At 42.7% G+C, this 26922-nt stretch overlaps 1 protein-coding gene across 3 annotated transcripts in view; it reads right to left on the bottom strand.

Moving 5' to 3' along the window:
• Snx31 (sorting nexin 31) overlaps positions 1-26922 on the bottom strand; it is a 56169-nt gene that overhangs the window by 27012 nt on the left and 2235 nt on the right. For 2 of the 3 annotated variants that reach the window (XM_013512838.1, XM_005381870.2), the window contains exons 3-8: positions 18949-19063; positions 13369-13433; positions 5671-5781; positions 4106-4193; positions 3116-3203; positions 420-489 (exon numbers count right to left, since the gene is read on the bottom strand). In XM_013512838.1, coding sequence (XP_013368292.1) covers positions 420-489; positions 3116-3203; positions 4106-4193; positions 5671-5781; positions 13369-13433; positions 18949-19063 — 537 coding nt within the window. Of the gene's footprint in view, positions 1-419; positions 490-3115; positions 3204-4105; positions 4194-5670; positions 5782-13368; positions 13434-18948; positions 19064-23533; positions 23706-26922 lie in introns of all 3 variants that reach the window. The other variant, XM_013512837.1, reaches the window with a different exon arrangement.

Raw genomic sequence — 26922 nt, forward strand, 5'->3', positions numbered from 1 at the left:
ATGAGCAGAGCGCCACTTACAAATTCAGAGAGTGGTGGTTAAAATAGAGGGAGAGCTCAGTTTTCCTCTCTCCAAACTCCTCTACTTTTATTTTTATTTATAAAATTATAATTAAAATATATATAACATTTATCATATTGCCCATTTGTAAGTATAGATGGGATGGCACTAGATATATTCACAATGTCATATAACCTGCATCACTATCTTTGCCCAAACTTTTTCATTATGTCTCAAAAAGAAACTATACCCACAGCACAATAACTTTCCCTTCTCCTCTCCTCTAGTCGCAGATAACCTCTATTCTAGTTTCTCTCTCTCCGCCTCTGCCTATTCTAGCTTTGGAGACAGACTTCTTAAGTACTATAATTTTTTAAACAATTCCAAACCAAATGACCTCTAATGCATGGTCTGCTCACCTGCATGTAAAGCAATTCCACAGCCGCTCCGCAGTCCATCAGCACAGAGTCGAGGGCTGGGTCCATGTACCTGCGTAAGGCCGGAGCACTACGTGACTTCGGATGACATGGCCAATGGCACACGTGGGTCGCCTCTCACAAAGCCCTACCCCGCCTCTCCTAGCCTTCATGTCTCCCACCAGCTCCTCTGCTAGCCTACCAGCACCCCATGTGCAGCCACCTTCATCTCCTGCTAGCACGGCCTTGGAACTTTCCCCAGGCCTCTGCCTCAGCCCCACACGTTCTTCCAGAGGGGCCTTCCAGAAAAACCGTTCAGAGACTCTGAGCTGCAGGTGGATCCTCTACCCTGTTTGCTTCGGAGGCCCCATGTGGGTGGGACCAGCCTGCTTTCATTTGCACCCACTTCTTACCTTCCCCCAGCCCATCTCTGCAGCCCATCCACCTGTGCTTTCTCTCCTCTCCTGCCCAGAAGATCACCGCATCCTTGCTCTCCTCCTCAGACTTACCTGGCTCTCTATGCAAGCCTCACCCCACATCCCCTCCTCTGGTCCCCACTTCCCAAGGCTGTGTTAGCAACCCATCCTCTGTTCCCCAGCGCCACTAGGAATTTCTCCTAGTCACTGCTCTGACAAAGTTTTCTGGACACCAGCTATGAAGACCCCCAAGTCCTGTTTGGAAGTTGCTTCTCTGGGTCTTGCAAAAGTGATTGTAAATAATAGGGGCTTCTTGTCTGCCTATCAGATCCAGAATCACCAGGATGAGCTGAAATTCATGACCACGTAAGCCCAGGTGCATGCTGAGGATGGACAGACAGAGTCAGAAAAGGTGGGCTATGGCTGGTTGACACCCAGCCACCAGGCAGAGGCAAGCAGCAGCTGCATCCAGGGTACACGGTGACTGGACTGACAAGACTGACGTAGATCAGGGAAAGGGTTAAAACGGTACTGGAAGGTCACCTTCATCTGGGGGTGGGGAGAAACGAAGAAGCATTCCTACACCTTTCTGTGTAGCTATTTGCCTACAGCCCAGGGGCATCTGTGTAGCACAGCATAGCAACTGTGGCACCAGAGAGCTGGAGAGGCCCAGGTCCATCCGAGGCTGGGCTTGGAGGGCCCGGAGTTAGTGCCCTCTGGTCTGGAAGGAACCATGTCTTCACTGGAGAGATGTGCCAAGACATCATGGAGGAAAAAAGTCCTTAAAGCTCTGCTGGATTCATGAAGCTCTTGGGACTGGTGTACTCCCATCCGAGGCACCATGGGCTGCTATACCAGGCAGTCCATTTCCAGAGACCTGACTCTCATCGCCAGCAACAGAGGTGGGCCTCTCTCCTCTCCAGTGCCATAAGCAATGGAATAATCTGCCTGGATGGAGATGATGGCTTGCAATGGGGAAGACGTTTTATCTTGCACTTATCATCTAGAATTTGCCTATTTTATAAAGACATAGGCAAAGCCAACCTAATGTCTAGTTTAAGCTTCAAGGCAATGCTTCACCTCACCTTTGACCTGAAGTTCTCCTGAGAACACAGGAATGAAAAGTCTCAGCCCTAAGGATTTTTTTTTTTTTTTTGGTTGCTAGAAACATCATTAGCATCAATATGACAATAACAAGCATGACCAAAACAGTTTGTAAGGTTACTCACAATAATCCTAGGGAATAATACCATGATTATTTGTTATTACAATTTTATAGATAAAGAAATTGAGGCGTAGAAGACTTGAATAGCTTGGCTAGGGTGATAAAGCTAAAACCTGAGACAGATGGGATTGAGATTCGCATACTCTGATCCCAAGCACAACTGTGCCGTAGGGCTTACTCTCCCAGAAGTTATTCCCTAAACCTGCAGATGGAGCTGAGTCCTCTCTCCCCTCCCCATGTTCCACACCAAAGATGTTGACCACTTCTCAGAACAGTTCTGAGTAACAGTATATAAACTTCTAGCCTGGCAGAGAATATCCTTGCAGAATCCAAAGCCCTAACTGGAGCTCTAGGAAGCACCATGAGATCCAGTTAATGACTATTCCTCCTAAAGTAACTGGGCTGGGGTAGCAATCCAAGACAGCTGTGCTAATAGATGCTGGGATTACAGGACTGGGCGGGGTACATGCCGCGCTCCTCACGGTCATTTTCTCTTTGATTTCTAAGAGACCTCCTGTTCTGGGGGAAATGACAGTATTTTCTTCAGAGGGGCACTTGCGTCTCATCAATGAAGGAGGATGAATGGCATAGGTACATCTCCTTTAGGAATGTAAGAGTTCAATTTCATTGCAAATTGGCTAAGTCCCCCCTTGCCCACAAAGAATACCACATTTGAAAGATGAATCAGATCTGCCTGCAATTTCTAAGAAATTTTTCCACGAATACAGCTAGTATCATCCATTCCACAGCAAGCCCACAGTCAGCAGCTGCTTGCTGTGGCCTGCTTCAATCCACCCCACCCACCCTAGCCATTTCTCAAGCTTGCTCTTTGCATATGCCTCTCAGGAGAGGTGGGAATTGAAGAAAGGATGTCATTCTTAGCATCCTATACTTTAGGTCAAATGCTGTGGTTCATTTCCCTCTGTCTTCCTTGTTACTTTACTCTTCACCTTCCCCATTTCCTGGTTGAGATTTACCCAGTTGTTGAGCTGTGGGCCAGACATGGGGGCTCTAACAAGTCCTGGTCACCACTGGTCTGTGTCATTGTAAGTACTCACCACTTTCGGAGTCCAATCTTACAGTTTTCCACTTCAGAACTCTGAAGACTAACATAAGGGAGTTCAAACTCTGCCAACTTTTTCACAACTAGAAAAAGAGAAAGTCTGACTGGTTCAAACTGCACACAGAGTTCACATATAGAAGCATTCAGATAAGAAAGTAAGCTATCACCCCTGGAAAAAATAAAATCACAATAAAAATATTCTCTTGAGTGTGTTTGAAATTTTAACTGTCTAAAGTTCATTTAAAAACCAAATGATATTTGGTCCTTAGCAAATCACCGCCCTTTGGTTAGGATATTTTACCCTATGATGCAGATGAAGAAATAGGTCCAGAAATGTCTAGCACCATGGCCAGCACAACACAGCTCCCAGCCCAGCCCATCCATACCCAAACTGCCTGACCTCTAACTCAAAACCACCTCCCAGACACTTCTTGCGGACACACAAAAACTACTTTAAGATAACCAATACCATTTCACAGGTGGAAAGGCATAGTATATTGAGAACACACTGGACAGAAAAGCAATGGCCATGGGAATCAAACTATGATCTTCCATTACCTCATTACACCTCTTTAAGAGTCTAAGAACTTTTATATCAGCCACATTTTATAGCAAATATCCTCTGACAAGGAGACCCTGTGCTGTGGCAGGATGTCCCACTACTGGCATCTAACATTTCTCTACCAAGAGGTTGTGGTGTGCCAGTGGCTAGGCCCAGGGTGAGGTGCGGGGGAGGATCAGGACTGGGACTGTGTAGGCACAAGAGAAGGAGCACACTTAACAGGATGATAAGCAGTCTTATTCCACCATGGCGCTGCTTGTCCCTGACCTCCCATTCCCCCAAACCTTTGATCCAGGACTGAGGACAGTGGTCCAAGGACCACAACCTGGGTGGGTGACCAGCCCCTCAGCTGAGACTCCTGCATCTCCACAGCCCTGCTCACACCTGCCCTCCCCGCCTCCCAGCTGCCCTCATTGCTCTCACCAGACAGGATGCCCTCGTGAAATCGAATGAGAAAGAGGCCGAAGTAGCCCAAGAGCTCCCTACTCAGTCTGAGTTTGTACGACACCACCTAAACCGGAGACAAACAGAAGGGAGACTGTTAGGATGCCAACCACACTCCCTGTGACATGCAGAGGGGAAGTGACCCAGACACATCAGGAACAAGTGTTCTCACGGGCCACCTGGAATCTTTTTTGGAATCTAAAAATGGTACACATTCATTTTACAAAACTCAGAAATATAAAAAAGTACAGCGAAGCAAATAAAAACCAGTTCTACCACAATGGATAGCCTCACTGAGGGTGGCTGTCCTCTCTCAGGTATGGACACTTATCCATTTTGGTGCTCAATGTCCCTAGTTCCCCGTGTCCCTGGAGGGCAGCAGCCGTTCTCTATAAACACCAGTCCTCTGTCACGTCTGCCCCTGGGACCTGCACACCAGTGCAGCTTCCTGTGGGCTGGATTATTGGACACTCAGAGAAAAGCCATTTGGCACCCCTGGCCTACTTCTCTTTGATGCTTCTGGGATGGTCAAGTGTCATTTACTATGACGTTTGATCAGTGAAAGCTGCAGACCCCAGGCATGGGCTGCCTCCTTCCACATTCCTCTTTGATGGTGCTATCCGTCAGCTTTCATTTCAACACCCGCAGTTTCCTCTTCACCAATCACCACTCAGTCACCAGGCCATGACCTCTCAACACCGGGCCTTCTCTGACCCTCCCTTACTGGGAACTTGCACAACATCACAGGCTGTTTCCCTCCTTCCCAGTGTTCCGCCCTGGTTCCTCTGTAAGAGTAACTGCATGCAAATGATTTCCTGGCATTTCTGGTCTTTTTTTTTTTTAATTGACACATAAAACATTATACATAGTTATAGGGTACCATGTGTTGTTTGGATACATGTGTAGACTGTGTATTTCAATCAATTTCAATCAGGTGTCTTAGTTAATTTCTCATGGCTGAGACATAAAACTCAACCCCCACAAGTGAAAGGAATAATGGTTCTGCAAAGGACCAAGATCTAGAGAAGGTGTGTTTCCTAATCCAGGGCTGCAGACAGCTCCATTGAGGCAGGTGGCCAGGCAGGCTTGGGCCTTCAGGCTAAGAAGAGGCCTTTGAGAAGCCCCTGTTATTCTCTGCTAGGCCCTGTCATGACCCATTTGGATATGATCTGTTCCAGAATCAGTGTGGTACCACCCTCTTTACTGCTCCAAACAATGGGGCACCCATAATGAAGCATTCTGCGTGTGTCCAGGCCATATCCTAACTATGTCCCAGGAAAGTGACAGCAGCTTTAGAAAGGTCCTCTGAGAACCCCCAAAACATTGTTACCCACAGAGCAGGTAAATTCAAGGAGGCCCAGAGAATTGGCTGTAGCCTGGGTTCTTGGGTCAGTGTCCTGCATCCCAGCACCTCCTGCAGATAAGTCATCCACTGGGTAAAACTGTAGGCAGGAAGCTTCTGGAAGGTGGCCATGTCCAGTCCCTGCCTTTCAAGCAGGTTTTTCCTAAATTTGGCTAGGAGTTGGAGTTTAAACAAAGCTTACCTCTAGGACTCTTTCAGCAGTAGCTGATGTTAGAATTTCTACATTAATGCTTCTTCCATCAGGCAGAAATACATCGAGAAAAGCTTTATCAGCAGTGATGTTAAATGTGTTCTGGAAGGAGAAGGAAAGCAGGGTCGGTTTCCATCACTTCACAGAAAGAGAACCGTCAGCAGCTGCCCTTCCCCGCCACTCTAGGAAGACGGCACTTGAAACACAACAGTGCCCTGAGCAGAGACGGGAAGCAGTGATTTGGGGTGCAGAATGGGGTTGTAAAGGGGCCAAGGCAGAGTAATAACATGTAGCTTTAAAAATTTCCAAATTAAAAAAAGAGCATCCATTTTGGAGAAAGAATATTTTTGACAAAATCATCCATATCTCTGGTGGTCATCTCAGAATGAAGTCACAGTTGGAATATTTCTAAGTATCCCTAAAAGTCTCCACACCTCAGGGTTTTTTCCTGATACAAAATATGTGGCACTTCTCATATGAACCAGTTCTCCAACTTTTGGACACTGGACGGATACCCAACAATTTAATTCAGTTCTGCTACGGTTTACTGACAACTGGCATCACATCCCACAAGTTAAAAGGTCATCTCTAAAGATTTCCCCACTTCACATGCCAGCTGCAAAAGGGGTGTCCAACTCTACCCCCATGTCTGAAGAGCTGACTACCAATTCGGGGCTTTTCATGACTCCCTCTAGGGTTCTATAATTTGCTAGAATGGTACAAAGAACTCAGGAAAATGGTTCACTTGCTACTAATGATTTATTTTAAAAGGCTACAACTCAGAAATGCCCAAATGAAAGTGATGCTCAGGGCAAGGTGCTGGGGCTCCCATGCCCTCCGTGTGGAAGTGACCCTCCCACATCTTCACCAGACCAGAGACTCTTCAAACCCCAACATTTAAGGTTTTTTTGTGGTGGTTCCATCACTCCTGGCTCGGAATTTTGTGTAAACCTGGACGGGTAACTTTCCCTCTCTACACTTCATTCCTCCAGCCCCCAAATAAGGGTAATAACCGTGGCCACCTCAGAGGGTTGAGTGCAGGTTCAGGGAGGGGATGCCCGAGGAATGTGGCCCGTGTGCGTCACAGACACCCAGGTGGCCCCATTGCCTTGGTACTGCTGCAACACGAATGAGGAGGAAGCCACATAGTTTCCGGATGACTTAGTGGCAACAGGTAACAAATATAAGGGACGAGAAGGCTTTAGGAAGGTGTTGCAATGCTCAGATGCAGTCAGGTCCTGAGTCCACATATTCCATGTCTTAAACCATCTCCTGGCTCCATCTCCTTCTCTCCAACTCCTCCAGTACCACCCTGCCAACACCCTCAACTCCTGCAGTGGCCTCGCCACAGGTCTCCCCTGTCCAGTCTTCCCCACACGGCCTCTCCAGCAGAAAGTTTCTTAAGTGCAAACCTAAAAATGTTCCCATCTGAAAAAGCCCCCAGTGTCTTCACCTTGCCCATTGGACACCCAACGCTGCACTGTTGGTCAGGATGAGAGAAATCAGTGTGCTGATCAATGCTCCCGTCTTTCACTGCAGCCCACCCTAAGGCTGCCTCCCCCTGTGGAGTGCTCCCTCCACCAAAGAGGAGGAGGAAGGAAGGTTAGGCCATAGCTTCGAGGTGGGGCTGCTAACCTTGAAGCAAACAGCCATTCTTACCCGGGCATGAAGAGAGGCTATAGAAAATAAAGCCAATGTAGTGGAAGGCAACATTTGGAGCAGGGGTGGAAATAGGCAGCCAGCTGCACTTCTATGACTTTTCAGTTAAATTAATACGTTCTTTTCTTTTTAAATGAGTTTAAGATTGAAATGAGTTTAAGATTGAAAGGTCTGGGGTTGGGAGGCATACCTCCATGGTAGAACATGTGCTTAGCATGTTCCAGGCCTTGGGTTTAATCCATCGCACCAAATAAAACTGACCAACATAAGAACTGTAGTTGATTTCCACCCACTCAGTGTTGAATGCGCCTGGTTTTTTCATACTTAATTTGTTTAAAGCTCAGTCACATGGCTGACTATGTGGAGAGTTCACTGTGAACAGTGTCCTATACAAACAGACTTTTGAAGACTCTTGGTGACGTGTTTCTCAAAATTACACAAGGGATAAAAAGAACTAGAATAATGGTACCAACAACAGAGCATTTGGAAGTGGATTGTTTACACACATTACTTCCCTGCCATACATGCTTATCCTACAGGGATTTTAGAAGAGAACACCGAGCTTGAAGTCTCCAATGCTCTGGTCTAACACGACAGTGCTGATTTTGGTTGACGTTACTCCTTGCAGTGGATCATGTCCACCTCCAAGGAGGCACCAGTTGAAGGGCCACCCAACTGTCTGCCATCAGTCAGATGAACAGAGTGGTTGGCAGTGACCCTGGTCACTTCCCTTCCTCTTTCTCCTTAGCGGGTCCTACAGGCCGCTTTGCGGCACAGAATTCTGACTTACGTTCTATTCCAACCTTCTCCACTTACCTCAGGATGCCAACCACGCCTACCTCCTTTCTCATTCCCCTAGGTAACCTCACCTCCTATAAATCAGAAAGAAAATATAAGATGGGAATTTGCTCCACTTCCGCTTACACTCAAAGCCTCACCCACTCTTTCTCCTCCCTTCAGTTTAAGAGGTGCCCTTCTGCCACCTGATTCCAGATGGTCTTCAAACCTCCCTCCTCACAGACTACGCAGGCCCTGCTGCCTGTTACCACCCTCCTCTCTTGACTCTTTCCTGCTACCAGGTCAATGTACTAGAGTCTCTCTCATCTCAAACAACAGAAAGATGGTGGCTCTGCGTAGATCATCTCCAAGAAAAGAAATCTGATCTGTTTGACCATAGGGGAAATTTTGTCTTCAGCACTGTTACACGTATGCAGAGAGTCACATAAGGCCATAAGGGAAGCCAAACACATTTTTTTTTCTTTTAAATAATCCAGTTTTAAGTCAAGGAAAAATAAACATGGTCCAAGTAATAAAGGTAATCATAGATAGTATCTGGTTCTACAGTTAAAAAAAATTTCCAGATTATATAATAAGGAAAACACTATGGATTTAATTCTTTAAATTGTGACAAAAACTTGGGGAAAGAGTAGATCTGGAAGAGAAGAAAAAAGGAAACTGCAGTCCTCATTCTCCTAACAGTCAGCAGAGAATTTTGAAAAATTGAGGAATATTGTACAAGATTATTTTATATGTATGATTACCTTGGAGACTTTCAAATGTCTGAAGATAAAGCCAAAAAATACTTGAAACTCATTGCTTCCAGAAGGCTCAGAACTGTTACAGTATTTTCTCTCTTTTTTAAAATTAGATTTAGAACTGTTATATTATCACCTTTTTAGCACTGTTTAATGTTTAAAACTATAGGCATATTTAACTTTGACTAAAAAATAAACATTCTAAGAATGAGACACTAAAGGAGAGAAACAGCACCAAAGAATCTTTATGTAATGAGATAGAAATAGATGAAATAGATTTGGATTGATGATCAAAAACAAAATTGGCTCTATTTGTGATATATTTGAATTTTACTAGAAGGTTCTCATGGGTTACTTCCATAATTAATAAAATGTAAAAGCAATAAAACAGAGGAAAATTCAACAAAGGAAGATAGATCATATAAAACACAAAACATTAAATAAGCCACTGCCTTGACTGAGGGTGGATCAGGATTGAAAAAGCACAGGTCACACTAGAAACTGTGAAGAATGCATTTAGCTTTAAGACATCTCGAAATCCTCAATTATCAAGGATATCCTTGCCATACTTTAAAACGTGTGTTAACTCTGCAAATTGAATCTAACAACCCGAGAAATCTCTGAATTTCACGAGGAGCTCCACGTGCTGTGCTGGAGGTCTGTTCTGATCACACCAGCCTGAATCCTGAGGCTTCTTAACCACAAAATCTTGAGGCTTCTTAGCCAATGTGTGTATTCCAACCTTGAGATACTCCTCACACCCAACGATGTGCCCTAATCATTTCTCTGCAAGGGAAGTGGGGAACAGTAAGAGGAAGTGGGGAACCAGTCACTTCACAGAGCCCTAAACACAGCCCCATGGGCAAAGCCTCTTATGTGAGTTGCCTCTGACACAAGCTTCTCCAAGTGCCTTCCCTGCCCCCTTTTCCTCAGACATGTAGCTTCACAGTGAGCCTCCAATAATAGCCTGGTTTATAAACCAGGAACATAAAACAGTAGTGAGACTAAAGACATTAGTTTTACCATTTCAAAAGTCCTATTATCTCTAAAACAATTGCAGGACAAAAATTCAGAATATATTGAGTCAAGAAAAGGGGGGTCTGGATCCAAAACACAAGGGGGGCCATAAAGGCTTAGGGTGTGGAGCTACCTCCCCTCAGAACATCTCATAACATGAATGGGACAGGGGCTCCGGGTTCGGGACCCCAGACCTTCCGCTTGTTAGAAGCACATCTGAAAAAAAAAAAAAAAAGAAGCACATCTGTAGGCAAGTTGCTCAACCTGGAATAATATCACTTCCCTCAACAAGCCAGGAGAAATAACATAAAGCAGGGGACACAACACAGAGTAGAAGTCTCTTTTGGGGCAAAATTCCTTTTTCTTTTCAGCTGAAGCTTTGGTCTCTTTGATAGAAGCTTTCCTCAGAGGGGTTTCTGAGATCTCCCTATATCCTTGCGGGAGGTTGAGAGGTGGAGATGCCCTTATATTTCCTGAGCTCTTAAATCTCATTCTGTTTTCAAACGTAATATGAACTTCCTTTCTAGACATCTTTAGGAGCAAAGCACCTCTGTCCCAGTCTCCTTTTGGAGGCAAAGAGGAAACAGAAGGGAAACCATCTTTAAGGGAATTTGAAAATAGTCCTGGGCCAGAACCACTGGGTGTTTAGAGGGGCTGTGGCACACAGCGGAATCACAACTGGCCAGGGAGTTGGGAGGGGAGGGCTTGAGCAGTAATACGTGCAGACGCCCCACCTTTGCTAAAAGTGATTGCTCAGCATGGTTAGGAAAAAGAACTGGTGTTAGTCACAGCACTCACTGCTCTCTAATGGTTAAAGTGCTGGGTGATATTTAAGTGATTCTTGAAGGGTGTGTTTCATGTAATCCTCAAAGCAACCCTGAGTGAAAGAAACTCTTCTCCCCATTTCACAGATGGAGACACAGAGATACAAAAGATTCAACAAGTTGTCCTATGGCATATAACTTGAAAGTAGGGAGGCCAAGATTTGAACCTAGGCCATCCCACTCCTAAGCCTGAACCCCTGACCACTAAGCCACCTCCAGGGCTGCTGATGTGAGCCAATGAAAGGATTTAAAATGCTACATCATGATATAAGGAGTGGTTAGACAGACTGCTCTGGCCTGAAAGAAGAATATTCGTGAGAACAGTCTCACAAACCAGCAGCAAAATGCAGAAAGACAACAGACAGACACCAAGGACAAAATCTGAGCCCCTTCCCAACAGTGGGCATCAGCACCCAGCTGGCACATGAGGAGTGGCCCTTTGTCAGGGCAACAGTGGCCTGCAGAGGACCTCAAGGGACCTGCACAAAAATACTGCAAGATAGGAGGGAAGAACAATGACTGATTATAGGCAAAAAAAAAAAAAAAAAGATATGTACCTGAAAAGTTACACCACTAAGCTGATGAAACTGATGGATGTATTGATAAAAATATGCCACTCTGGAGAAACAGCTCAGAGACAAAGAGCTGAAAATGGAAAAGTAAAAGCATCACAAAAATGAAAACATCATCAGAAGAAGGGAGAACAGATACTGCAAAACACAGCTGAGAGCAGAAGGCTTTTGTATAAAGCCATAAAGGCAAAATATTAAGGTAAAAACATTCAAATTATCAGAAAAAGAAGACAGACAAAACAAAGCTCCACAACACTCACAGTTCATGAATGATTTTTGAAAATCATTGAAAGCAAAATCGGTAATGTAGGCCCTAAAGAACTACAGCCAAACTTATCCTTATAGGTATAGATATGTAATCATCTACAAGGCTAAGTTTTAAAAAAGCAAGGTGCAAGAATGTGATCATTAATCACGCTATGTTGACTTGGATGGATTAAGAAATACCTAGCCGATTAGGAAAGTGTAGTTCTGGGTGTATCTGTGGATGACTGACACGTAGGCCTATAGCCCGGATGATGGAATAAAACAGTAAAGATGGAGAAGTGAGCCTGTCTTGAAGAGCTCTCCTCTTCCTGAGTGGGCACGCCCTTTGCTGCTGTTGTCTATGGACGTCATCCTCTAGGTCTCAGTTTTCTTCAGCCCTTCTAAACGACTCCCACGGCCACTCTCCGGTGAGCTTCCAGGCCTTTCACCTCGAACTGGTGCTGCACCCTTGGTCCTGTTTGTTTTGAGGCTTTCATCTTCTTAAACTGAACGGCTACTAGCACTTTCAGAGCATCAGTGCCCGCCAGCTGAGGTATATTCTCCCACCTCTGAGCTTGGGAGCCTACCCGATAAATCCCCTTGCATAATTATACCTATATTTTCTATTGCTTCTGTTCCTCTAGAGAACCCTAACTGACACAAAGTATGCCCAGTATGCGCTTATTCGTAAAATGGATGGGCGTATGAAGGTATGGAAATGTGTAGAAAGAGCACATGCATTGAGTCATAAATAACAATTGTCTTCAGAAGGGGAACTATGGGGCAGGCAAAGTCACTTTCTATTATACATACTTTGGTGCTGTTTGAATTTTACCACCTTCCTCACTTCAACAAGAAAAAGAAAATATGTGTATATTTAGGCCCTCACGAGGGTGTAAAACTAAACACCACTATACGATGGAAGGCTCTAGAGCCATTTCCCAGGTTGAGAAATCACAAACCTATCAACCCACTGGGACTCCTATCTGGATGAAATTTGCTCTTTCAAGGCCTTGCTCCTCCCTCCCCTAGCAGTCCAATTCAGTAGCACATTATTATACACCTTCAATCCCTCCAGAGCTTTTCTGCCTAGTTAAGCTCAGATATGCAGGCATAAAATATTTCCGTATGTACAACTGCAATGATAGATGTGCTAAATAAATCGACTTAGCCAAGTTTCAGCCTAGAGGCCAAGTGGCCAGTGGTTCTTTAGGCTGCCCAAGGAAAGGGAGTTGCTCATGTCCTGGCTGAATTTTCTTCATTTACAGTAAAGTTAGGAGGAGAGAATGTACAAGTACTGTGATAGCCCCTGAGGCCCGCTGTCCTGTTGTTGACACCACGGCACCCTTGGAAGTCTCAGCTGCAGAGCTGGGCTCTCAGATCAGGAGGAGATCCCTTAATGATTCCAGGAACGCCTTCTCTTTCTCTACATTCTAAGGCTGTCTTCTTAGGGGCCAGTTTCGAGATGGACAATACTTAGGCTACAGAAAAAGTCTCTGCTTTTTGGAGGCTGGGGATTTAGCTCAGTGGCACAGCACCTGCCCGGCAAGCACAAGCTTGTGAGTTCAATCCCCAGTACTGGAAAAAAAAAAAAAAAGAAAAAGTCTTGGCTTTTTAAAAAAATGAACCAACAGTCAAATGCCACATTTCATTTTTCATCAAGAGACTAACCTTCCAAAATGGAAGCCATCCTTAAATCTATTCTAAATGAATCTCTTTTCCCAGAGTGCAGGCTCTGTTGGGCTGAAGGCTAAAGCACACCTGTGCATGTTCACATCAACAAGGATCCATGTTCCACAGAGCAGTAATGGCCTCAGGAAAGAAGAGCAAGCTTACCAGCTGTGCCAGCTTTACAAACTCGACGAAGACATCACTTCGTAACACGTTTGGGTCTGCAGTTACTGAAAAACATAGACAGCGAGCAGGGTCAGCACAGGCCAGGCTGAGCCTTGTTTTTTACTGCTTTGTGATCCAGGGGGACCTCCACACCTGCCAGGGCTCCTTGGCTTCCCTGGGGAAGACAGAGCTTGTGACCTCTCAAAGGAAAATTTGCAAAGCTTGCTTGTCTTTAACGAATGTTGACCCAACATGACCCCCCATCATGACAATTCAAGGTGACAGTGTTCCAGGAGTCTTGCCTCATTCATACACACCTATACTGCTCAATACCTGTCTTACTGCCCAAAACCTGTCTTACTGCCCTACTGGGATGAACCTGCAGTTAATATGAAGAAACAAGAAGATCTTAAGGGTTGGGTCCAGATTGTTTAGTGAGACACATGGTCATTTGAAAAATTTAAAACCAACCACAAACACCCGTTGAGAACACCTCTTTCTCTTTGACTGATGAGAGCTCTTGAGAGAATACCTCAAAAGTGACAAGGCAGACAGAGAGATTCAAAGTGCTTCATTTAGCCAGGTGTGATGGCACATGCCTGTAATTCCAGCTACTTGAAAGGCTGGGCAGGAAGACTGCAAGTTTGAGGCCAACCTGGGCAATTTAGGGAGACCTTGTCTCAAAATTAAAAAATAGAAAACAGCTGAGGACATAGGTCAGTGGTACAGCCATTGCCTAACATCCCTGAGGCCCGGGGTTCAATTTCCAGCATTGCAAAACATAGTAACATTCTCACAAAAGTACTGCTCCCCTCCCGTCAGAACTCCAGACAGCAGGGGCCAGGTGCTGTGGTCACAGCAGTCCGGCAGGCACCCTCCTGAGAAAGGGGACCCCATGGCTCCGCCTTCTCCCTCCTGGCTTATCTCCCGTCCTAATCTGCCTGGACCCTGCACTTGGCATCCTCACCAAACTGCTCTTAAACTTCTTTTCCTTTCATTGTTGTTTTACTGATTTCATCAGATAATCTCTACCAGCATTCAAAACTAGCACTGTCTGACTTGATTATAGGGTATGCCTTTCTAAACAAGGCCAACTTTCCCAAATAAACTAAAAGAGGGAGTTCTGGTAACAAGAGAGACTTTTGCCAGGCATGGTGGTGCATGCAGACTTTTGCCAGGCCGTAATCCCAGCCCTCAGGATCTGAAGCAGGAGGATTCCTTTGAGTTCAAGGCCAGCCTGAACTTCATAGCAAGACTTTGTCTCAACAAAACAAAACAAAACAAATAAATAAAAATGACAGACTTTTGTGAAAATCATTTCCTCTCTTCTGGGTGGTAGCTTCAGGGGAGAGTTGGGGGTGGGAGAGTGCTTGCCTTATTTTCTGGACTAGATGTGCCACATAACTTTATGTTCCTTAGCATGGATTCTTAGGGATGGCAAAGCTATTGACAGAAGCATTCAACCAACTAGTACTTGCTATGTGACTACCAAGTACCAGGTACTGGGCCAAGCACTTTGTATATTTTAGCTCATTTAATTTTCATAGTAAACCTGAGGGAACTATTACCGGTATTTCGCGGATAATGATACGGAGACTTGGTGGACGTAAGTATCTCGCCCAACCTCACACAGCCAGGTCTGACTCTGGAGCCCAAGCTCTTAGTCATGGCATGAAGTAGCACTGTCTCCCCACTGACTCGTCAAAGAGGATACACCAGACACCCTGATGACACTGATAACCACCAGGCCGGGACAGTGATCCCTTAAGCACCGTGATTATTTGCAAAAGGGCCAGGTATAAGGGTGTATTTTGCTAAGACACAAGAAAATAAACTAAAAGAGAATAGAGATTGAAAAAAGCTCACATTTTGAGTTTGAAAGGGCTCGTCCAACAGATCTAAAAGGAGATTTAGGTTCCATTACAAAAAAAAGAATAGGAAATCAATGGCTTCTACAAACTTGACTGGGTCTAAGAAAAATGTCCAGTCATGAAAAGCAATAAGGGAAATCTACAATTGCTGATGTAGAATGACCTCTCAGATGCACATTTTAAGAGAAGAAAGTTATCATACAAAAGAATAAGCTTTTTACTTTAGTTATGAAGGACATTAGTGTGATATTTGGTGAAGTTAAAATAAGGTCTCTAGGGAGGAGGGAAAGAAGAAAGGGAAAAGGGAAAAAAAGAATAGAAGAAAAATTGGAAATAAAGTTTTGTAAATAAGGAGAGAAAGAAAGGTTGAAGGGAGAAGAAGGAAAGAAGAATAAAAGAAGATCAAGATTTACCACATACCGGTATAAATTCTGCATGACGAATGTGATCACTGTGTATAACTGAAATGTACCAATAGTTAATGATAAATAAATAAATGAGGTCTCTACACATTATTATACAGATGTTGATTTCCTAATTTTGATAACTATACTATGGGTATATAGAAGTATGCTTGATCTTAGGAAAGACATGCAGAAGTATTTGAAAATAACAAATAATAATAGTAGTCATAACACATAATAAAAAAACGAACACCACACTCAAGCACTTTAAAAGACACATATACACATTCATATCATACACACATACACGGGCGAAGAACAAAACAAAAGGAAAATGTTAAGAATGGGAAACCTGGGCAAAGAATATACAGAAATTCTTCGTACTATTTTTTAACTTTTTCTGTAAATCAGACTTTCAGAATAAAAAGTTTAAAATCAGGTACAGAAAAGTGTATAAATTTAACTTCAATTTGTGTTGAATTAAAAATAAATCTCCATAAACTGGGCATGGTAGCACATCCCTCTAATCCCAGCACTCAGGACACTGAAGCAGAACTATTGCTATGAGTTTGAGGCCAGCCTGGGCTACATAATGAGTTCAAGGCCAGCCCAACTAAACAGTGAGACCCTATTTAAAAAAAAAAAAAACAACAATCCCCATAGTAGGACATTCACAAATAGCTAACTTTTGGGAAATACACAAGACACTAGGAATAGTGCTCACGTCTAGAGAGCTGGGCATTTGGGCGGAGAGGGAGACTTATTTTTCATTGTATATTCTTTTGCATAGTTTGTATTTTCAAACAATTATGTGCACAGAAGAATTTCTAGTTTTAAAAGCTTTAAATATTTTAATTCCAAATTTACTGCCTCCCACCCTGCTATGCGAAGCATTTGCAGGCCTCGGCAGTGGGGGAGAGCAGCCTCAGTGTCACTGCAGTCCTGTGGTGCTCAGCACGGCTCTGTAAGGACGGAAGTGGGGTGTCACCGCTGCTGCTGACAAACAGATCTGCTGTCTCCAGAGAGCTTTCCCATACGTGGCTCAGCTCCTGTCTCCGTTCTGTCTTAACCCAGAGAGTGCATGTAAACATATAGCATGTTTTAAACCCAATACAGATGACTCCACACATATGAAATGTCTAGAACAAGCAAATCTACAGAGACAGATTAGAGGAATGGAGACCAGGGCCAGTTGTAGGGAGCACAGGGAGAGACTGGTACTGGGCATGAGGCTCCTTCTTGGGTGACAACAATATTCTAAAGCTAATTACGAATAACTAGGTGTGGTGGTGCATGCCTGCAATCCCAACATTTGGGATGCTGGGGCAGGAGGATTGCTGTGAGTTTGAGACCAGCCTGGGGTACATAGCAAGTTCAAGGCCAGCCTGGACTACAGAATGAGACCTATCTCAAATAAAATAAAATAAAATAAAATAAAATAAAATAAAGCTAATTATGATGGGTGCATGATTAAACAGGTATCTTTTTATTTTATGGGAAAAAGGTAACACAAAATACAAAATAATAGGAGAATAACAATAGTTAATACATTACATGTGTTATCTTTAAAGCAGTGCTCAGGGTGCAAGATATGGACATAAAAATTTCTCCAAATGATATTAGTATAAACCTTCCTTTTTAATGAACTAAGAGACACTAATAGTATAACTAACTTGCTCTTTTTATCCCTTTTCTCTATTGTCCTTTCCCCTTTCACCCATCCTAGTACCTTTTACCTTTTGAACAATTTCTTCCCATTTCACAATATCATCTTAGACCTTATTTACTCTTTCAGTTTCTCACACTAGGGAGATAATACAATGTGAGTTTGGTTTATTTCACTTATAAGTATGGCCTCAAGGTGCATCCATTTACCTATAAAAGTCTCAAGTTTATTCTTCTTTATGGTTGAGTAGTACTCTATTGTATAAACAGACTGTTCTGTGGATTGTCTTTTCACTCTGTTGGTGATTCCTTTTGCTGTGCATCTTTTTAATAAGATGAGATCCCAGTTATTGATTCTTTGAAGTATTTCCCATGCAGTCTGGATTTTGTTCATGAACTTTCTACCTACACCTATCCCTTCAAGATTTCTACCTACTTTCTCTTCCAGTAGATTTAGTATTTCTGTTTTAATATTTAGATCTTTGATCCACTTTGACTTTAGTTTAGTGCATGGTGATAGACATGGGTCTGATTTTAGTCTTCAGCATGTAGAGAGCCAGTTTTTCCAGCACCATTTATTAAAGAGGATATTTTTCTTCCAGTGAACATGTTTGGCCCTTTTGTCAAAGACAAGGTGGCTGAGTGTGTTTGTAGTGGTGCTTGCATCTTCTGATCTGTTCCAGTGGTCCTGTTTTTTGCCAGTACCATGCTGATTTTATCACAGTAGCTTTGTAGTATAATTTCAAGTCAGGGATTGTGATGCTTCCTGTCTTGCCTTTGTGGCCCAGGATTGCCTTTGATATTTTAGGTCTCTTCCTGTTCCAAATGAATTTTAGAATTGTTTTCTCTAGTTCTGTGAGGTATGTTAATGGTATTTTGATAGGAATTGCATTAACAATTTTGGGAGTATGACCATTTTCACTATGTTAATTCTTCCTATCCATGAGCAAGAGATATCTTTCCATTTTCTGATATCCTCTTCAATCTCTTTTTTCAGAGTACTGTAATTTTCAATGTACAGATCTTTTACTTCCTTTGTTAGATTAATTCCTAAGTATTTCTTTTTTTTGGATGCTATCATGATGAGTGTGGTTTCCTTAATTTCTCTCTGAGTTTGTTGTTTGTGTACAGGAATGCTGTTGATTTTTGAGTACTGACTTTGTATCCAGCTATGCTACTGAATTTGGTTATTAAATCCATAAGCCTTTTAGTGGAGTTTTTGGGGTCTTCTATGTAGAGTATCATGTCATCTATGAATAATGATAATTTAACTTCTTTCTTTCCTATCCTTATTCCTTTTATTTCTCTCTCTTGTCTAATTGCTCATCTAGTGTTTCCAGAACTATGTTGAATAGGAGTGGTGACAATGGACATCCCTGTCTTTTTCCTGATTTTAGAATAAAAGCTTTCAGTTTTTATCCATTTAGAATGATGGTTGTTGGTTTGCCATAGATGACTTTTATCAGATTGAGATAAAGACCATCTATTCCGATTTTCTGTAACATTTTTACCATGAATGACAGTTGGACTTTTAGACAGGTATCTTTAAAAACCACTGGATTATGAACCTTTGATGGATGAATTTTGTGATGTATAAGTTCTATTTCAATAAATCTGTAAAAAATAATCCAAATACATACCATCTTGCAAATATTGTTCCAACTGGTCCCTCCTCTTGTCAGCCATAGATGTGGTCATCGCCAGGTAATACTTCGGTGGAAAGGGTGGCAGGCAGTTTCCAAAGACCCGCCTGAGCTGGAAGATGCAGAAAACACAGGTAAGGCAAGCAAGGCTCTAACCTGAGGCTAAGATACGAAAGCCTCCTCTTACAGCAAATCTTAGTACTCTATTTCAAACCCTTCATGGTGGCCAAAAAAAGGAAAAGAGGATAACTTGATGTTTTTAAGGAGGAATTCATCTCAGTGTATGCTCTAAATACGCTGTGAGACGTGTCACAGACTGATGACTCCAGCCTGATTTTGGTCGAGTTGGAATATGTTTTGATTTTTCATTTGTTTACCAGACTACGTACAGCTCACACCACGTTTCCTTAATTTGTTCCTTAACAATATCTGTGATATCAACAATTATAGTCAGAGCCCCACCTTCACCAAATCTGAACTTGACACATATTTATCACTGTGTTACCTAATTCCGTAACCATCACTCCTCTGTCACTACCAACACTCAAAACCCGGCTAGTCCGCATTGTGACGTGCTGCAAAATATAGTCCTGATTTCAAAGATGTAGTTCAAAGAAAAGAATGCAAAATATCTCTGATAACTTTTATAGTGATTAAACATTGAAATGGCAATACTTTGGATATATTACATTAAATATAGTATTAACATTAATTCTACCTATTTTTTTTTATTTTAAAGAGAATAAAAAACAGTAACAAAATAATGGACAAAAACAATAAAAATGACACAGGATTTCAAAACAAAATGATTGGGATTAACAATGGTTGTTATATCACATATTGTTATCTTCAGTGAAGTTGCTCAGATTACCAGATGTAAGAATGGAAGATTGACCAAACAATTAAAGAGAATAAAAAGTAATAAAAAAATTAGAAGTGATACAGAGCTTCTCTAAACAAGATGGTAGGAATTTGAGAATGGTTGTTATATTGCATATTGTTGTCTTCAAATTAATTGTTCAGATTACCAGATATAAGCATGCAAAATTGCTCAAGAAAAAACAATTAACCATTAACTGTTCCTTTCAATAAGACATCAGCAGTACAATTATCCCAGCTATCCTTGAATTCCACCTATTTCTTTTTAACCCTTTTAATGTGGCTACCAAAGAATTTTAAATTATATATGTGGCTTATATGGTATTTCCATTGGACAATGCTGGTTCTGGAATTCCTGTAAGACTGGCATGTAATCCCAAGGGAAACACTTCCTTCTCACCAACCCACCCAGCACCCAAAGCATGGTGGTAATAAATGTTATGGAAGGTACATAAAAATTATTTAAGGTAAGATCCAAAAATGTGTTTTCTCAATTTCAGCCCTATTCTTGCAGTGGCAGCTTGAAAGTGAAACAACATCAAGCTCTTTACAGCAAAAGAAGCTAGGTGTGGTTATGCACACCTGCAATCCCAGTGCTAGGGAGGCTGAGGCAAGAGGACTGTCATGAATTCAAAGCCAGGCTGGGCTACATAGAGTTCAAGGCCAGGCTTACCTAAATAGCAAGACCTTGTCTCACACACACACAAAGAAAAAAGCAAGGGAAAAGAAATGGGTCAGAAACCCAGTCAAGCATTAACATGGTACCCCTGGAGCAGGAGGGCTGAAATCTTAGTATTACCATAGTCTGTGGGTTAAATAAAAGAAAAGCAGACCACTGTGAAATGAAGCTGCAGACAGACAAGAATTTAAGTTTAGTTTTTAATTTCCTTTGTCACATTTATAGTGCATTTCTGGTAAATTTACTTCACATAGACCCTGACCTCAAAATACATTAAGAACCTGACCCCTTCTCTCCACCACAGTGTCATCTTGCAGGTCCCAGCCTTGGTCATCTGTGCAGGAGATACTGCCCTAGCTCTCCAAAGGTGCCCCTGCTTCTTCCCTTCCCTTCTTCAGTCTTTTCTTAACATAGCACCTACAGTGACACTTCATCAAACACTAAATCAGATCACTGTACCATCCTGCTCCAAATCCTCTGTGACTTTCTGTCTCACTCAAGTAAAAACCAAAATCATTCTGACAGCCTAGAATGGTAATCCAATATGGTGGGCACTAACTACCTGTGAGTAAATTTAAAACATAAATTACTTAAAGTAAACTTTTAAAATTCAGTTTCTCAATTGTACTAGCCACTTTTCTATTGCTCAGTAGTCACTTGAAACATGGCTAATGGCTATTGAGCCATCAGCATAGAAAGTTCTGCTGAACAGTGTTTGTCTAACATCTAGAAAAGTTATTAAATGTCTGTCTACCTTCAAAATCTAGCTCCCTGACACATTTTGTTTAGTTGTCATTTGATTTTTTAGAAGATTTTAGCATTTATTGTGTTAGCATTTATTTTTGTGCTTTTAAACACGTACAACTTATGTCCCAGAAAAAATGTAAAATATTACAGCCACTTTAGAAAACAGTGTTGCAATTTCTTACAAATTCAAACATATTCTTACTATATAATCCAGAAATCACTTTTCTAAGTCTTTACCCAGCTGACTTAAAAACACAAAAACCTGCCTGTGAATGTTATAGCATCTTTATTCATAACCCTCCAAAACTGAAAGGAACAAAGATGTCCTTCAGTAGATGAACAGATAAACAAAATGTGATGTACCCATATTAGAGAATATTATTCAGTAATAAAAAAGAATAAATTATCAAGCCACAAAAAGACCTAGATGAACCTTAAATATATATTGCTAAGTGAAAGAAGGCAGTCTAGAAAAGCTGTGTACTATATGGTTTTAGTTATACGACATTCTGGAAAAGGCAATTAATATAGAAAGTAAAAAGATCAATAGTCACCAAGGACTTGGGGTAAGAGGATACTGAACAGATGAAGCAGATAAAATTTTCTTAGGGCAACATAGCTATTATACATGATGCTATAATTGTGGACACTATGCATTTGTCAAAACCCATTGAACTTTACAACAAGGTTAACATGCAAATACTTTTAATAATCACTTAGGAAGTTGGGAGTAACCCAGAATGGAATACAACATGTGACAAAGCAATCTACATATGTTATAAATGTATAAAACAATCTCACTGAAAGGGATGAGGGAGGAACTGTGCCAGCTTCAGTAACTGGAACTGAGTGGAGTCTGTGAAACGAATGGCCTAGCATCTAACGGTACATCAGCACTGCAGCCGAGATGATAAAGTGGTTTCCCGTGGGAATTTGGTTTAACAATTCTACTACCGCTAGGAGTGCATATAGAATCAAATGAGTGAATGAATGGCAGATGGTGGGAGTCAAGTTTCTTTTTGAGGTTGTGGGAGTTTATAGGTAAGAGGAGGCCAGAGCCTCCACGAGGTAAGGCACCAAAGTTGGATGCATTAGTATGAACGCACATTTGCATTACTGTAGACAAAAATGGATTCATATAGAACAAGCCTATATACATGCTCTAAGGCCATACTTACGCCTGTAACACCTCTATGTCCTTGATTTGCAGGGAAGAGGGCCTAGAATCCAGCAATCACATTTCTAAGTATTTACCCCGCTGATCTGAAAACTCTGTCTACACAAAACCTGCCTGTGAATGTTATAGCATCTTCATTCATAACACCAATGCACACATCCCAATGCACACATCTAGCATCTGATCCTGGTTTCTCATGCCATTCTCCAATAAAAGCAACTAGGGATCCATGGAGAAATGGGTGATTCTAGGATTGAAATAGGAAATGCACAAGATGAGCCCACAGAATCTTGTACCATCAGAAAGTAAGAAAGCACTAAAAAGAAGAAGGAGGAGGAAGAGGAGGAAGAGAAGGAGAAGAAGGAGAAGAAGGAGAAGAAGGAGGAGGGGGACAGTCACAGGTGAAGGAGGAGGAGGAGGAGGAAGAAGAAGCAGAAGCAGAAGAAGAAGAAGAAGAAGAAGAAGAAGAAGAAGAAGAAGGAAAAGGAAGAGGAGGAAGAAGAGGAGAAGGAGGAGGAAGAAAAGGAAGAGAAGGGAAAGGAAGGGAAGGGAAGGGAAGGAAAGGGAAGGGAAGGTAAAGGAAGGAAAGGAAAGGAAAGGAAAGGAAAGGAAAGATCAACAATGGGAATGTCAGAGACATAGGAGCAAACTGTAAGAAAAGAAAGGAAAGATCAGTAATGGGAATGTCAGAGACATAGGAGCAAACTGTAAGAGCTTCCTCAGGCCTAGGACACTCTGATCAGCAAAATAAAGTAATAGTGACAAATAACCCAAAGTATAAATACCCATCACCCATACAGGTATAAATTATTGAATATCTGAATAGGAGGGAAGAGACCACTCTGCACAGAAGAGTTCCAAATTATTTATGCAGACACTCATTCCTCAGGATGGGAAGCATGAATCCCTGCTGTCTCAGTGTGGGGGCTCTTTAAGTGACTTCCTTGCGCAGAATTCACTACGGAAAGAGAAGGAACAGGGGCACCTTACAGTGGAGAAACCTGGTGAACACCTGCTCAGCGGAGCCACAGGCAAGCAGCCCTGATAAGCCATGCAGAAGCAGTCACCCTTGATAAGGTGTGATTAGAATGGCGTTTTACTTTTGAAGTCTTCCCTTCTGTAACCCACACCTCCACTCTCATCATGCGGTAAGATGTAAGATTCCAATGAAGGGACATATCACCAAGAGTAGGAAAGTCTGAGACAGGCTCAGAGTCAAAGGAGTCTAAGGAGAATAATGACTAAATGTAATATGGGGTCCTGACTTGGCTCCTGAAACAGAAACAGGAAATTAGGCAAAGGCTACCGAATCTCAACAAATCATGCCCTGCAGTTCATAATAGTGCATCAACACTGATTCACTCATTATAGCAAATATTCCACACTAATGAAAACATTAATAATACAGGAAACTGGGTAGACAGCCCATGGGAACTCTCTGTACTATCTTCTCTATAAACCAAAACTGTCGCCTGAAAAAAATACAGTTTACTTAAAAAAAAAAAAAGAAAAAACAGATGTTCTGACTTTTCCCATGCCCACAGCCTCTCACCTGACCCTCCTCTCATTCGAATTACTTGCCTGACTCCTGTAGGCCTTTTTAACCTCGCCTCTGCCCTAATATAAAATATTATAGCAACAACTGTGCTTCTTTCAAGCTCGAGGAAATGTTCCTGCCATACCAGACACCGTCAAAAGGCACTCCAGATGTAGCTCCAACCCAGACAGGGCTGCTCAAACAACCTGGGGATTTATGTATTCCATCTCTGCTAATTCCATTCAACAGAAGCAAAAATTTGTCTTCTTTGCATGCAATTATTCCTTGATTAACTGATTAAGTGATCTTTAAAAGGCAATTGTCTTCCTTGGCATGGGTTCATAAATGTCACAGATGCTCCCAAATTAGTTTTCAGCACAGCAGGCTTGAGACAGCAGGGCTGCCTGTGTCATCTACCCACAGGAGGACATCTCCAGGAGCCCTGACCCTGAGGCCAGGAGCTGGGGAAAAGTCAGCAATGATTAAGGCTGTGATACTCATCACAAGCAAAAAGGCTCCTAACTGGCTTAAGGAACCTTTTGCCTCCCTTCTCTAATACTACAGGAAAGAGACACATATTATAAACTGAGCAGGGAAGTTTGCCAAAAGTCAATCATCAACCCCAAGTTCAACTCTTCCAACACAGAACCTTTGCCATGGGCCTCAGGTAGCACATAGTTTAGTACTGAAACCACCAGCACACTGAGGAGCACCTGGTATTAGAGCTGAGCTCAATAAAACATTTTTAAAAAGCAAAAGGAAAACAAAACTCTTCTGCTTCTTTACTATAAATCATTTCATTTATTTATTATAAAGCATTTTACTTTTTTTCTCCTGGAAGACTATGTTCAGGTATTTTTTAAATCCCAGAACAATCCCCACCAATGTCCTCATGCAGTTCAGCCTTCTGACATGAACAGGCCTGTACACACCAGCTGGAAATGTCACCTCCTTTCCCTGTCTTACTGGACTCACAGTCCCCATACCTATCCCAGAGTAGTGACAACCCGGGTCATGCAGAATTGAAAATATGCATTGTGTCCTTCCTACACTCTTTATTTCTTTGTTTTGTTTTGTTTTTCTCCGGTACCGGGAACCGAACTCACGACCTTGCGCATGCCAGGCAGGAGCTTTTGCCGCTGAGCTAAATCCCCAGCCCCTTACACTCTTTATTTCTAATGTTGACTCATCCATCCCACCTCTCCAGGCCTCCTTGTAATCAAAGTCCAGGCTCACCAGAGAAAGGGCCACAGCTCAAAGCAGACTGGGCTGTAGCATCTAAATACAAAATGGCACAAGAATCAGAGAAAGGCATTTCATGCAATTAAGGGGGACTTCCTGAGAGAAGTGGGGTTCCTGATAGGTGGACAAAATGAACAGTCTTCCCAAGCAGGAGAAGTGAATGGCCCAGCCTGACAGGAGTAGCTTTAAGTAGGGAAAGGGGAGGATCCAGACAGGGTCAGCTCTTGGCAGGGAGGCGTGTGGAAGCAGTGTGAGGGGCTTGCACAGTCTCTCTTCCTGCTACAGTGGCCTCTCAATCTTCCCTGGCTTGTCCCCATTGCCACACGTGATGCTGGCAGTGCAAGAGGCAAGCACGCTGTTCACAGAGACCATATCACTTTTACAAGACACACTCGTCCACAACCCTTGGCCAGATTTCTCTATATCCAAGTAGGAAGAGGGGTACACACCAAGGCAGAGGTATTGATCAAACTGGTTCTATGTGTCCAAAAGTACAGAAAGGAGCTAGGCCAGCCAGTTCACACAGCAGGGGGACAAGTGTCGCTCAGCAGCAGCAGCAGCAGGACTTGTTGCCAGCCCTCGAGCGAGCTTCACCGGGGACCAAGGTCGCAAGTGACAACACCACTGAGTGTGGGTCCCCACTAACCCCACTAGGCTCAAGGGCACTAGGATGGAGGGTGTGAGTGCATACGCCCTGAGTAGCCTGGGTAAGATATAAGGGGAAAGAGCTGCGGTCTTCCCTTGTTACTTTGCTATCTCCTGCCTGCCACAAACTGTTTCTCCTCTTCGATTCCTGTCTGCCATGTGCCACCCTGCCTTGGAGCCAGGTGATTATCGACTGAAACCGCTACAAACTGTGAGCTAAATAAACCTTTCCTCTTTAACTTTGGGTGTTGGGTATTTTTCCTCAGCAATAAGAAAAGTAACTAACACAGCATACAGCAGGAGCTGTGTAGATATTTAAGAAAATGTAGTGGAAACACTACATTTCAAAGGAGGGGGGCTGCTTTCTGATGTTTCCTTTTTTATGGTGCTTTGTATTGAGTCAGATTAAGAATTTTGGAACCACTTCAAATTCCCCATGGAACAGAAAGAATAAATACCAGAGAGAGAAGTGGGAAAAGTCACCCAATCTTTTAAAGTCAGATCCAGGGTGGTCAGACAAAATACAGGATGCCAGTTGAGTCTGCACCAAATAGTGCATAGAACATTCTTACATTAGAAAGTTGTTTGTTTTTCTGAAAGTCACAGTTCTGTGCCCATAACTCTAATGACAGAAAGTGAGTCATGGTTGCTTAGGGGCCAGAGGCGGGTGGGGAGGGTCAAGGGCAAAAAGGACAGGGGAACTTTATAGTGAGGGAATTTTCCTCTATCTTGATTATAGTGGTGGTGATTGTATATATTTACTAAAATTCATCACACTGAATGTAATGGATTACATTATACCATTCCAAAGTATAGAGAAAGTGAGTTAAATTTTTCTTGATCATTACACTCAATTATTTTAATCCTCAGTAGGATTTTTGTCAGTTGAGTAAGAAAACACATAATGTAGGCCGGGTATGGTGGTGCATGCCTGTAACTCCAGCACTTGGGAGGCTGAGGCAGGAGGGTCGTTGCAAGTTCAAGACCAAGGGCTACAAAGTGACCTCAAGGCCAGCCTGAACTGCATAGCGAGACCCTGTCTCAAAATGATAAAAAAAAAAAAAA

This window comes from Chinchilla lanigera, unplaced genomic scaffold (assembly GCF_000276665.1).
Source record: "Chinchilla lanigera isolate Chin_1 unplaced genomic scaffold, ChiLan1.0 scaffold00016, whole genome shotgun sequence".
NCBI classification, from domain to species: domain Eukaryota; kingdom Metazoa; phylum Chordata; class Mammalia; order Rodentia; family Chinchillidae; genus Chinchilla; species Chinchilla lanigera.